This window comes from Protopterus annectens, chromosome 1.part2 (genome assembly GCF_019279795.1).
Source record: "Protopterus annectens isolate FY-2018-M chromosome 1.part2, PAN1.0, whole genome shotgun sequence".
Lineage (NCBI taxonomy): Eukaryota > Metazoa > Chordata > Ceratodontiformes > Protopteridae > Protopterus > Protopterus annectens.
Genome location: NC_056727.1, coordinates 1,236,246,406 through 1,236,261,041, shown reverse-complemented (window position 1 = coordinate 1,236,261,041; position 14,636 = coordinate 1,236,246,406). Strand labels below are relative to the sequence as shown.

Here is a 14,636-nt window from a genome sequence, read left to right as displayed (position 1 = left end):
TCCTGCTCCTAGGAAACCAGACATGTACTACAAAGTACCTGACTCCCACAAATTCCTTTTCAGAAATCCTTCTGCTGACCCAGAGGTCATCTCCCAAGGGCCTAACGGTATCAAAGCAACTACAGCTAGCAATCCCACCCCTTCAGACAGGGATTCCAGAGCTTTGGACAGATGGGGTAAGAAAGTATGTACCTCTGCAACTCTCGCCATTAGGGTTTTGAATTGTCAGTTTCACATGCTGAAGTACCAGCAACGTATTATGGAACTTATTAAGCAAAAGATAGCTACCTTTACAGACTGTGCAGAAAATAAAGAATTGCGTGAGCTTATGCATTCTGCAAGCCAAGTCAGCAAGCATACATTGCAGTGTGGCTTTGAAGCATCTTGCAGGGCAGTAGTCACTGGTTCTTTACTGAGAAGGCATGCTTGGCTCAATGAGCAAACTTTGCCAGACCATGTCAAATCAAAGTTATTAGATGCACCTTTAAACAAAGACAATCTGTTTGGCACCAAAGCAGAAGAGGTTCTTAAAAAGATGGAAGAAAAAGCTAAATCTATGCAGACAGTCAAGGAATTCTTGCAAGTACAGCCTCCTAGATTCAGCAGGCATTGCCCCTCGAAACGTTGGTCCCTTTCCAGCCCCCTCTAGCCCATCTCAAACTAGACCCAAGGGAAACAACCCCCCCCCCCAGACTACAGTCTCGGGGTATGCTGAGATCTAAGCAATGGAGTGCCTCCACCTCTAAAGCAGGGAATGTTAAACCACCCCCCTTATGGAAAGAATTTCCAATGACTTCTCAACTCCACTCCCCACCTCTGCCTAACTGCTTGTGCCCCTAGGATGATAACTTGCCCTTCATGCAAAAAACTGGCTTTCCATCACAAAAGACCAATGGGTCCTCAACATTGTATCCCAGGGGTACAAATTTTACTTCCACTCACTGCCAACCCCAAAAGGGTTCCCAGGCCTTTCTCCAAACCAGTGGGCAAAGGCACTAAACCAAGTTCAATCCCTGCTCTCTTTAAGAGCAATTCAACCTTTTTCTGTGGAACAGATAGGTCAAGGATTTTATTCCAGACATTTCCTGGTACCCAGAAAAGAGGGCACTTGGCGCCCAATCCTAGATCTTTCAATTCTCAACACCTTCCTGGTGGTACCAAAATTCAAAATGCTCACCCTGCAGCAGCGTCTGCCTATGCGCCAAAGATGCCTAGTTAGTCACCCTAGACTTAAAAGAAGCCTACCTGCACATCCCTATAAAGGGACTCATGCAGGAAATATCTACGCTTCAGGGCAGGATCTATGCACTTCCCTTTGGCTTACCCACTGCTCCCAGAGTATTCACAAAATGCCTGGCTCCAGCCATTGCTTACTTCAAACAGAGAAATATTCAAATTTACCCGTACTTGGATGACTGCCTGATCCGTACTTGGATGACTGCCTGATTCAGGCAGACAGTCAGGAAATGCTGTTGCTGTATCTGACATTTGTAAAAAAAAAAACCTTCTAACCTCACTGGGGCACACCATCAACTAAAATAAATCAAAACTAGTCCCCAGTCAAAAGATTGTATTCCTGGGAGCAAGTTTGGACACAGCATCCCAGATGGCATTCCTCACTCCAGAAAAACCATCCTATCTGACAGACTGTTTTACTCAAATGGCCACCAGAACCCAGCTATCCGCAAGGAAAGTCCTGTAGGTCCTCGGGTTCATGTACTCCTGTATCCTACTAATTCCATATACCAGACTGCATATGAGGAAACTTCAGTGGTACTTAAAAGGTCTTTGGTGCCAACACTCTCATGACCTGGAAACTGTCATTATTATAATACCTGTCTAAGGACAGAGTTTCTTTGGTGGGCAGCAGCATGCAACCACAAGGGACTGTCCTTTACTCAACCCCACGCTGCCCAGACCCTAACCATAGATGCATCAGACTATGCCTGGGGGGCCCACATGAACGGCAAGCGCATTCAGAGCCACCTGGAGCCCAAGTCAAATTCATCTGCACATCAACCAAAAAGAGATGCTAGCTGTGCAGCACGCTCTGATAGCTTTCAGATCCTACTCTCACCAGGACTCCTGCTAATAAAAGACAACACCAGTTATGTGGTCCATCAACAAGCAGGGGGGGAACCCACTCTGCAGGCTAACCATGGCCCTGTGGAGCATGGCCTTGGACTTTGCCGGTCCATCTGCAAGCGCAGTTCCTGCCAGGCAAACAAAACTCACTGGCAGACTACTTAAGAAGAAATCTTCTAGACGCACACTAGTGGCAACTAGTGCCCAGCACCTTCAACCTTCTGATTCAGAAATGGGGGATCCCAGAGGTGGATCTCTTTGCCGTCCCCTGCAATCACCAGCTCAGCAAATTCTGCACTAGGACACCTCACAGCAGGGCCTGGAAAGTGGATGCCCTATCCTTCCAGTTGGTAAATCTCTCAATCTATGCCCCCCGCCCCTTCTCTCAAGAGTATTGCTCAAGATAAGACAGGACAGACCAAGGACAATTCTGATTGCCCCGGACTGGCCATGCCAGCACTGGTACCCACTCCTGCATAGCCTGTCACCGGTGCCACCCTGGCACCTACACCAGAACCCAACCCTGCTCTCTCAACAGGTGGGACATATCTTGCATCCACAACTGCAAACCCTAAATCTCGCAGACTGGCTTATTCCTTGAACTCTCCCCCAGTAACCAGCCTAAGCAGGCAGGTGCTAGATGATATTCTTGAAGCCCGAAGACCCAGTACAAGGAAATCCTATGCTGATAAGTGGAAAAGGTACTGCTCCTGGATTCAGTCTAAAGAAGAGGACACAACTCTGCCCCTCCCTACCTCTAATGCTGGATTACTTACGGACCTACTCCACAGAGGCCTATCCTCCTCCTCCATTAAGATCCATGCCTCTGCCATTTTGGCTCATTACACCACTGAGCCACCTCTTTTCTCTCACCCACTTATCAAACAGTTTCTGAGAGGGGCAAATAACTTAAGGCCACCTAGGAGAGCACCCACCCCTGCTTGGGACCTTAACTTTGTACTGGAAAAGCTCACACTTGCCCCCTCTTTGAGCCTGCAGCGTCAGCAGAGTTAAAATTCCTTTCTTGGAAAACAGCCTTGCTTCTGGCCATTACTTCAGCTAGAAGAGTGTCTGAGCTACAAGGACTTATGGCTGTGGAACCCTTCATTATTTTCCATGCTGACAGGGTTTCCCTCAGGACTAACCCTTCCTTTATGCCTAAAGTGGTCACAGTGTGGTTCTCAACCAAGCTATCCATTGCCAACCTTCTTCCCTAATCCTCAAAATAAAGGGGAAAGGATCCTGCACTCCTTGGATGTGCACAAACAGCTCAGATTCTACCTCGATAGGACTAAGACCTTCAGGAAATCTGACCAGTTACTAGTCAGCTTTGCACCAGGGGGAGAGGGCAAGGCCATTTCTAAGCAAGCAGTTTCCAAGTGGATAGCACACTGCATCCATTTCTGCTACAAGTACCATGGAAAACCAACACCTCAGGGGGTAAGAAAACACTCCACTAGGGCAACTTCCACCTCTACAGCATTCCTCGGGGGAGTCCCTACTAGGGACATCCTGGAAGCTGCTACTTGGAGTTCTGTACACACCTCCACCAAACATTGCCACGTGCCTGTCTTTTCCAAGTCCAGGGCGGGTTTTGCAGCAGCAGTCCTGCAAGGCATACTAGCCAGCCCCAACTTATCTTGCCTGCCTCCACCCTTCTTCAGCTTTGGGAATCTCCCGTGTGTGATGACTGCAACATTGAAACACGAAGAACATAGTACAGTTGTGTACACTTACCATAAATGTAGATGTTAGAGTGTATTCACTGTTGCAGTCCTAGTTTCCCTCCCTTCAGCCCCCTTGTCTCTCTCTCTCTCTCCTCTCTGTGTCTATTACTCACCCCCTTCAGGGGTATTGTTATTCACTTTTTACTGGTGGTGTTTTTCCCCACCATAACTTAGCTCCCTATTTGGGGGGCTTCTGACATTTGGGGCAAGAAAAAAACGATGACGACATCAGCTGCCTGTTTTTATACCCCCCTGATGACCTGACGTCAGTCCTGGAGCGACAGCAACCAACGCAGAAATATTAAGTCTCTGGTATTCGGGCCGACTGAGGGCTACCTGCAGGCAGATAACCCAAGTGTGATGATTGCAAAAGTGAATACACTCAAACATCTACATTTATGGTAAGTGTACACAACTGTACTTTTCTCTGCAGTCCCTGTTTTCATGAAGGATTATATCTTTATCGCATTGCATATGAAAGATTGATAAGATCATAGGAGGTTACTAGCTAATGGCCCTAGAGCCTTTTTAAGCGTAGCCATTCATGTATCAGTTTTCCCAGTAATCCATTCATGTCCCAGTTTTCCCAGTAATCATTGCTGAAGGACTAGAATGGCTTTGGTGTATGACTGTGCCTTAATACATCTACAGACTGTCTGTATCCATTAGAACACAGGCAACAAAACGAGTGAATTCATGATTTCCCATCCTTTGGTCCAAATTGCATTTGTATAGGCTTCGGGAAGACCCATGCTTTGCATGGATGGGGTAGTCTGCCCCAGAGAAGGGGTAGTCTCTGAGATGCATACCTGTCCCTCCAGCATGTTTTGTTTGTTACAGACAAAGCTACATCCTTGGATCAGGGCATTCTAGTACTGTTTCGCGAAGGTGTAGCAGATTCATCAGGGTTTGATTGGAGAATGCTTTGTAGGTTAACCATCGATACACCTCATTTGATTGGGAGACTAAGTATAGGGACAAAACTTTGAGGTATTCTTTGTAGCATATGTTATTTACACCCTGTATCCTTTTAGGAAGGAACCTCTGTGGCCACTCCATCTGTTGCAAATGTCTGGTTATGTAATGCAGAAGGGTGCATTGTACTTATTATTGGTCTAAGAGGGCTAAGTATAGTGGGATAGATCTACCTGACTGTCGAAATCACACATCATCGAATTGCAGTTCGACAATGCACAAAATATTGAAATCCCACTTCAAAGAACCGGAACAGTGAAGATCTACCCAGGGTAAGTAACCAGTTACCCAAAAAGAAACAAAATCTAAACCGCACCATCCCTAACCCACTCAGGTAGGGGGCTGCATCTCCCCCCCCCCCCAACTAACTATACAAAGATCGCACTGCAAGTTGGGAAAAGGGCAAAGTTCACCACCTTGCACAACAAGTTACTTACCTGGGAAGATCTTCCTTGTTTTGCTGCTTTGATTAAGTGGAATTTTGATATTTTGAGTGTCGACGAACTACGATTCGATGATTTGCAATTTCGACAAAGTCAGGTAGACCCAGTGGGACTATGATTTCCTTAGACCTGGATGCCTTGCCCTTATAAATTGGGCCATGTAAAAGGATTTTGTCGCCTCCATAGACACATTATCAAAGTTCATGTTACTGTCAACCATTACCAGTGGGTGTACTGTTAGGGGGGTGTTACCAATGTTGTAATTTGCAGGGGTGTTCATCTTCCTAAAGGGTATAACTATGCGTTTGTTTGCAGTAAATTTTATTCTATGGCTCTGGCACCAGTTATTTATCTGTCAGACTCTCTTGAAGGATGCCTGCATCTTTGGGGGATTCAGTAAGTGTACCCAACTTGCAGTCACCAGCAAATGTGGTTAGCCAAAGGCCTTCTGCATTTACATTGACTTCAGTAAAGTGTATTCCTAACTAGAGATGTCCCAGTACTGACGCCCTGTGGGACACCACTATTAGCAAGTCTCTTGGTAGAGGAGGATTCCCCCACCCTAATTTCATGTGTACTGTCTTTGAGCCATTTGGATATTCATCGGGTGACATTTGGATTTATGCCTAAAATTTGTCTACAATACCCAAGTGAGGTTTTGTGTCAGATGCCTTTGCCAGGTTGAGGTACGCAGTATGCACCATTTAGCACTCATGCATGGCTCTAGTGACCTTATTGAAGAAGTCCATTAGGTTTAGTGTGCATGACCTGCCCTTGACAAAGTCAGACTGGGATGGGTGTAGTTTGAAGATTTCCTATGCCTTTGTTTATCAGGTCCATGATAATTCTTTCCATGACCTTGCATACAAGACTAGTTCTACCTACCTGTACCAGAGTTTCTCAAGTCTTTTTTAGTGGATGACTCCCACTTTGAAAGTTTTTCTTTGTCCTTTGGTGTCTACTTCCAGGTTTTTGCCATGTGCTTTGGCACTAGTGTTCACTCACCAGAGATTCAGTTTGTTTGTTTGTCTTTTTGGCTTTTCCCGGTTAGGGGTCACCACAATGGAACTCTGGTCCACTAATGATTGGCAGTTGATTTTTTTTATGGTGCCAAGTTGCCAGCCCGACGCCCAACTTTCAGTGAAGGCACGCCCATTCACGCATGTCTTTCGGAGGCCACTCGACCACGGGGAAGACATGCAGACTCCACACAGAAGGCACTCCAGTCGAGAATCGAACAGGAGAACCTCTTGCTGTGAGGCAGCAACACTACCAATGTACCACCGCAGCTTACTCACCAGAGATTCAGTGACATTCACATTTACCTCTGTCCAGACAGTTGTGTAAACCAGATAGATTCCATGGATGAACATAATGGACTCAACACTTTCAGATGGCTACAGAATTTGGGTAGCCCCCTGAAATTCCCAGTAGGTTAAGTCTTTGTCTAAACTCTGACAGCATTCACATAACTTTGCTTGTAGAGCCTCATTTCGCAGCCTGTCTTGTCATACAGCTATTTGAGTGTCTGGAGACGGATTTTTCTAATGATCCATGTGTTGGAAACAGTCCAGACTGCAGAACCCACTTTAGAGGTTGCAATTGGGTAAAATATTTCTTGAAAGAAAAGGTGGCGTGGGCTATCTCATTGTTAAAGCACACCAAAGTACAATCCTTTTATTTCGTGATAATTGAAGCTTTTCTTTACTGACTGTCTTGTGAAAAAAAATGGAGGAGTTAAGTCGTTTAGTAGTATATAGAAAGTATGTGGTTGGCACTTAAGTTTCAGTGATTTGCATCCTGTCAGTTAACCTGTAGGAGTCAAGGTTGGGACCTGAGAAAAGCCATGTGTACTAAAAAGGATTCCAGGAAATTACATTGCAGAATATGCATCTGCACAGTTTGGCTTTTGCTGAGCAGCCAGCCTTCTTACATGTCATCATAGCAGTCTGTATTGGAGCTTTGTTTGTTGCTTTGTTTTTTGTTAGATGTTTGGTAAGAGGCACTGCTGCTCGCTCCCAGTCTGTTAGCAAAATAACTTTTTATTTTGTTAGTAGATTTCCACAGTGACAGATGAGTTATGCACAGAAAAACTCTCCATAGTCCACACTTTGAAATTTCAGTCACACTGATTAGGGGAAAAAGCCATCATCAGAGCTTGTGAGAGTAGGTCTTCCTTACTGTCCTCTATCAAGGAGTGAAGGACATGCCATGGAAGTTTTATTTAAAACTGCAAGCCTGCCAAATACCTGCATTTTTATCTGTCCCAAAAGGAGCAGAAATACTTGTGAGCAGTGGACTTGTAAAGCATATGACACATTGTGTTCAGAGTTGTTCCCCGGATAAAGCATGGTTGTGAAAATTATAGCTAAGTGAACAGGTGTATACATTATGATATTCAAATAAACTTGCTGCTTTGCATTTCAAGCTATTTTTACTTCCACAGGATCCTACAACTGCATTAAATTTGGGATTGCAGATGGAGGAAATGATCTTTGAACTGGCTGATACACATTTGTTTTTCAATGACCTTGAGGTATGTATTTGTTATTACTTTCTGTTCCAATTTTTAAATGATGTAGTGTCATACTTTGAAAATTAGGAATACCAGTATAATGCCTTGTAATCTTATCGCATCTCAAGAAACAAATGAGATATTAGTATCATCCTTAATGGGCACTAGGTTGAGTTTTTCTTTGTTAGTCACCACTTGGTTTAAAAAAAAAGGAAGACCTCGTGTTTGAGGATATCTAAATACCGATTTTAATGTGCTCAGTGCTGTAAAATGTACAGGATACATAAAATACTCAAACCTGCATCTGCTACGAACATAATTTCCTTTTTTTCTGTTCTCAAAGTTTGAATATTGATTTTGCTGTTGCCTGTCAGGTTCTGTTCACATTACCTAACATTTAAACTTAACATTTTGGGAGGTATTGTGACTCCCTACCCTCCTCCATGAAGGTAGTTGCCCTCTACCAGAAATTTTGTCTGTTCAGAGCTGTCAAACCTACTAATGTTTACTGTTGTTAGGTCTCCTCAGTCCACCTTAGGTGCCCAACACCACAGCATTTCACCACTGTGCCAGCTGACATGGAGTTCAAAGGTATGGATAGGTGTCACAGGAGAACTTGCTCCTCTGTCCTGTTGAGAATTTGTGCCCTGATCTGTACATCCCTTCTGTCTTTAGTGTGTGTTTTTTTAATGCTATGCTGACTGTGTTAATCCCAATAGGGCACTGGCCTGTTTTGGGGGGTGACTGGACAATAGTGGTCATTTTAACTTGGAGAAATTTGGCCTGGGCACTGAGAACTTCCCTTAGTCTTTTCAAGTTCTAGGTGGTACCAGAGAGCTGACACTAGTGCTTGTAGAATTCCAATATGGAGGAAAGAGTAACCATTTTTGCTGGAGAAGGAGGAGTGAGATGAAATCCTTGTTAGAGTTGGAGGGCAGAGGTCTGGATACAGATGTACTTGAGAATTTAATGATAGAAGGAGACTGATATGATGACTCTAATGTTACAGGATCAGTCGGGTAATTAAGCTGGTAATGTGATAGAGAAGCTGAAAATACAGGGGCATGTTAGGCTGATGTCGTAATCAGTGTTACGATTATGCTTCTGCAACAGGGTAGTGTGGATGACATATAGTTAAAAAAAAAAAAAAAAAAAAAAAAAAAAACCTTGTAGAAGTGTGATGTAAGTTAGTGAACAAGCAGTGTAAAATATGAAGAGAGGCATCTGGTATGCGCAGAAGAGCAGCAGCTTCACAAAAAATACTGGTGGCATGAATAATAATCAAAACTAATGCTGCTAGTGATACTTAAGATATTATCAACGATATGTTGCCATTGGGATTTACTTTGACATAAGAGCATTGATGCATTTCTGGGTGGAGGACTTTTGTGAAGTATCTTTTGTTACTTTTTCTTTTTCCATTCATAAAAAATTCTGCACCTGAAAGACATATCACCTTGAAATGACATTATTTCTTGAGAACTTCAGTTTCTAGTTTAGAAGAAATCTGACCATGCAGTTCAGAGCTTCAGAAGTGGAAGAATTGGATCTTAATGTTTTTTTTTTCTGACAGTATTTGATAGTGTACAGCATAAAATGTATAACAGAAATGTATTGACATTTGGATGGGAAGTGTGGGATATATTAGATGTGTATGATGGAAAATTACAGCGGATTTCAAATATTATGATAAATGGGAAAAGAGCAACTGCTGGGTATTGCAGCCAATGGCTTGCTTCTGTTGTGGGATGAAACACATTTGGTTCAGGAATGCATAAAAAGATGCAGGCAGTGTGGGGCACAAGGTCATACAGAAGAAACTGCAGATCATTTTGTAGGAAATGGAAATGTACTAAGTTGGGCAATTTTTGCTTTGACTATAGAGTATTGGAAAAAAGAGTACATGAAAAAGAATTTGAGGTGGGGGTAAGACTGGATGTAGAAAAACAGTTTTTGGGAAGAAAGTGAAATAACTGTTGTAAGTTAAGAAGAAAGTGAAAGAAATATGACTCAAGGTGAAGAAGAGCAAAGGAAAAGACTAACGGTAGAAGAGATTCAGATACAAGCAGAAAAGCATAATGGGATGGTAAGTAAAGAGGAAGATGGTGACTCAAACAAGAGCAGAAAAGTTAGGTCTGTTGAAAGGAGCGTAAGAAGGGGAAAGACAAAAATGAGTAGGAAAAAGATAAAAAAAAAAGAAAATGAAAGTAGGTGTTTTGAGACTATATGTGAATAGTATAAGAAATGAATTGTATGATTTAATCGTTGCTGAACAGTGTACAAAAGTAAATGGGATACAAGCTATGTTAGGACAAATGTGAATAGATAGCTGTATCAAGGAAAAAATTATGTGGTCAGAAAAACATGAAATGTGTTCTGGGTTAGGGGTGTTAATAAGAGAAGAGGTAGTAAAAATATTGGATGTGACAGTTGTAATACAGTAGAGCATTGATTATCCAAATTTCACTTATCCAAAACATCAGTTTTGAATGCAGCCTCCCTAAGAGTGGCGTCTGTACGTGTGTCTTTCCTACTGCATGGGATTTAACATTCTTTGCTGTTTCCACTTCACAGAATTTAACATGTACAACAAATTGTGTGTGTGCTTGTGTGCGTGCAATTCCAATTACAGTACAATGCTAATTAAGAACTGTGTGACAGAAACAATTTGCATTGACTGGTCCAATTTCATTGGAGCATTAACAATTTTCTTGTTTGGATTGTATATATTTTATGTACTGAAACAACTGAGACTACGTTTGTTTTTTTAAAGACAGAGTGGTGCCACTATTTACTGTAGGGATACGATCCCTCTAAGGTTAAATCTTTATCTTTAAGATTACAGCTCTGGCGATCTACTTTCTGCTAAAATCTGACTACTATTGTACAGAGTTTGCTAAAGTGTCTGGTACTTCGTTTTCTCTCCCTGTTCAAAATGCAAAGCATTCCTGTTTATGTAATTGCTGCAGGTAATATTAAGTGCTTTTTTTGGTATAGGTTCATAGGTTAAGCTGCTGCAAATCATTTTTATAGGGGATAAGTCTTCTGCCTCCTTTATCCTTTTCAGATTTTCTTATTACACCTTGTTTGTGTACTGTTAAAAAATGATACTCAGAACTCTCCTTGTTAGAGTACATAACCTTAAATGTGATGTCCTGTCTTTCCTTTATTCTTACTAGGTTGGGCTCGGATCCTATTTTTGGATCCGTCTCTGCCTTTATATTCAAGCTCGAGGTCTTCTGCCAGCTTGTGGATACACTCTGCCCAGCATGCACTAGAAACCTTCCCCTGATCTCGTTTGCTGCTAAACAAGATCGGGTGCCAGTTCTGCTAGCTCTGGCTATATCTGTATTTATGCTTTAACCTTTAAAAGAAAGTTATTTTGATCTGTAATTTATCCTTGTATAGTTAGGATTTACTGAATAAATCTATTTCCATTTTTTTGGCTGTTTTCTGCTGTTGGCTGTCATCTTTCATTCAGGCTCTGTTGTCCCTCTCCCGGCTTTTTCCTTTCAAAAGTAAATAATCTGTTTAAATTAGAGGGCTCTTATTCCTGTCTGTATTATTCTTTGAAGCCCCTTTTAAGATGGTTTAAGTTGGAGAACTGCCTTTCCCTTTAGTCCGTTTGTTAGAGGGATTTCCTTCCCTTTTTCTGTCTCCTGGACAGTAGCTCATTTAAGTTAGAGGGCTGTGCCTCCCACCAATTCCCTGTATTTCTTTTTTTTTCTTCAAATAACTCTGGTGTTAGAGAGTCTATTAGACAAAAAAAAAAGTTGTTGTGAAGACTCCTTGTTAATTTTCCTTTTCTTATCCAGTTAGTTACGAGTTTTTCTAGTCTTTCTAGTTTTCTAGTGTTTCTCTCTAAAAATGTCAAAAAAGGACTCAAAACCAATGGGTTTCAAAAAATGCGAGGGCTGTGGAAAGAAAATGCCCTTAACTCATTCACTCCGGAGCAGCTCAGAAAAAGCTGCCTGCTTAATTCCACCATAGGAACAACAGTGCAGCCTGAGCTCATTTTCAGAAAATCCATTTGTAATACTATACAGAAAACAAATGTTCATAACTCATTAACTATAAGAGCTACACTAAAAATGTAAATGTGAAAGTTGTTCAGCAGACACTGACCTTTCCAACAGTGTAAATGTTGATAGTGCATATCAAAGTAATTATTAAATATTTGGCAAGGAATGCTGATATTGTGCAAATGTTTTACCTTTTTGAAAAAGCAAAGCACAATATCTTGGTCTATGTACCATTCAGACCCATACAATTTGAATTTAATTTGTTAGTATGAATGTCAGCTTTAAAATGATACCTTAACCATTACTGTGTGACACTCCTTTCATGAGATATTCACAGAAAAATGATTAATATATTATTTCTCATAATTGATAAATAAACAAAGTATAATATCTCATCACCTGTAACAGACAGAGCCTACATATCAGTGTAGAAGTTGTGCATCTGAATGTCAGCTTCAAAATGATGCATCATTTGTGTGTTTACCATGCTCCCTCGCAAAGATATGGGCATAATAATGAGACGTATTGTAAATGTATAATTTTCATACTCCTACAAGACTAAACAAACTGATATCTGGACGTGTGTACAGTGCACAGGCACAGTTCTTTTACCATGTTGTAAGGAGTAACACTGTCTTCAAAATGAGGTATTACTTCACACAATGAGATGCTCCCTTGCAAAATTATTTACCAAAATATGAAAAAAAATCATAATTTCCATAACCTAAGTCCGAAACAAACTTTGATATCTGCCTATGAGTACAACATACAGGCACCATTCTTTTACCATGTTAGAACTATAAATAATCTTTTCAAAATGAGGTATTACTTAGCACATTCAGATGCTCCCTTGCAAAGTTATTTACCAAAATATGAAAAAAATCATAATTTCCATAACCTAAGTCCCAAACAAACTTTGATATCTTCACATATGTCAAACATACAGGCACAATTCTTTTACCATGTTGGAACCAGCAATATGGTCTTCAAAATGAGATATTACTTGGCACATTCAGATGCTCCCTTGCAAAGTTATTTACCAAAATATGAAAAAAATCATTATTTTCTATAACAGTTATTTGACAAGCTCAGAGAAATGAATTTTACACAACACATTTCATAATAGTGTTTTTCTTACTATACTGGTCCGACTTGGTCATGGGTGTTTTCCATTCTTCTCATAAGCTGCATGTTTGCAATCATGCATGGCTCTCCTCACGCCATTGTGGAGGTTGGTCAAGAACAACACAATGTCCTCCTCAGTTAGGTGAATGCCATCCCTTCTGAACAGGTGAACATCTTCCGCGGTGATACCTTACCTGAAATAAAGCATGGGTGGACACTGACAACGGTGCACAGCAAGGGCACATGTAAAGAGAAAAAGCAGGGTAAGGACCGCCGCTCCACTAATATGCCAAGGACAGGCATGGGGCTCCAGATGTTGGTTATCTGTAGTGTCCCATAGCTGTGCTGGCTGCCCACTCAGACTGTTGATACCACTATGGTCTCATGACCTCCTTCAGTGTCAACAGTCTGCCTTACCTCTGCCTTTTCTCTCTACATGTGCCCATTCAGCAATGGACCTAAGTGATGAGGGACTGAAGTAACTCACTAATTGCTGTCCTGACCTTCATACATTTACTACCCTCACCTACATACATTGACTACACCTGAAGGGAGGGAGACTGAGTGGAGAGCTACATCAGGGCAACATGTCAAAAGACCAAGACTGACCCAGGCTGTGTCTTTTTGCATGTGACATTACATCACAGTGGCACACCCAAGCCCATGCTTACCTAGGACAGCAGCACTATGGGACTGAGCTGAAGAGTCTCCAGGATGTCCTTCAAGGATGCATCTGCAGTCATAACATATGGGTTGTCCTGCCTCAGGCAGCCCTTCGGTCGGCCGGATTTCAAAGTCTGGGTCTGGCCTCGGCTGATGTCGCACCTTCCCCGACGTCAGAGCGTCTGGGGTATAAAAGCATCAGCCGATGCCATTTTCCTCAGTCTTTCTTGCCGCGCGGTGCCCGAAGCAGAAGCTTGTTCGCAAGTGCCGGTCAGTCAGATCCAGTGATTTCAGCTACGGAAAACTTCGAAAAAGCTAAGTACCCCATTGGGGACTCTTTCTTGCCTCAGCCGATGTCAGATAAAGTAAATAATTGTTTAACTTGTGGGAAACAAATACCTCATAAGGATTTCCATTCCTGCTGCCTTCCTTGCCTAGGCCCAGACCACGACGTATCGTCCTGTTCAGCTTGTGCTTCCTTCAACCGACGAACTCTTAGAAGTCGGTCGGAGTTTGCAGAGGAATTTTTTGGGGCTAGTTTTGCATATAAAATGCCGTCGGAGACTCCGACATCACATTTGGTGAAAAAACGGAAGGACAAGGACCGACACTTGCGGCCCGCGGTTTCGGCTGAAACCACGGTAAGGGCCTACCGCGAGTGTCTCTGTTTCGGCCGAAACAGAGTCCTTGGAGATTCCTTCATCCAAATCCACTCAACCGACCACTGCGGCCCGGGAGGCCCCGGCTGAGTCGGCTACCGAGCTACCTACCGAATTCAGTGCCCAGGATATGTCCGACACCATACCTTTGGACATATCTACTCCTGCACGTGGGGCAGCTAGGCCCCCTGCTTCCATGTCCATTAAGGCCTTTTCTAGGGCTAAAGCTGCTAAACTTTCTAAAGCTTTGCCTCCCAAGACTACATCCCAGAGGCCTTCCTCTAGATGTCCTTCATGGATGCATCTGCAGTCATAACAAGTGGGTTGTCCTGTCGTCAGGCAGCCCTGCAGTCGGCCGGATTCCAAAGTCCGGGTCCGGCTTCGGCTGATGTCGCACTTCACCCGACGTCATCTCTGTTGGT

General features: G+C 42.7%; 1 protein-coding gene across 3 annotated transcripts in view; it reads left to right on the top strand.

Annotated features, from left to right (window-relative positions):
• Positions 1-14,636, top strand: part of EYA3 (EYA transcriptional coactivator and phosphatase 3) — a 1,396,180-nt gene that overhangs the window by 1,017,596 nt on the left and 363,948 nt on the right. For all 3 annotated transcript variants that reach the window (XM_044060112.1, XM_044060111.1, XM_044060110.1), the window contains one exon: positions 7,677-7,766. In XM_044060112.1, the coding sequence (XP_043916047.1) occupies positions 7,677-7,766 (90 nt within the window). The remainder of the gene's footprint in view (positions 1-7,676; positions 7,767-14,636) is intronic.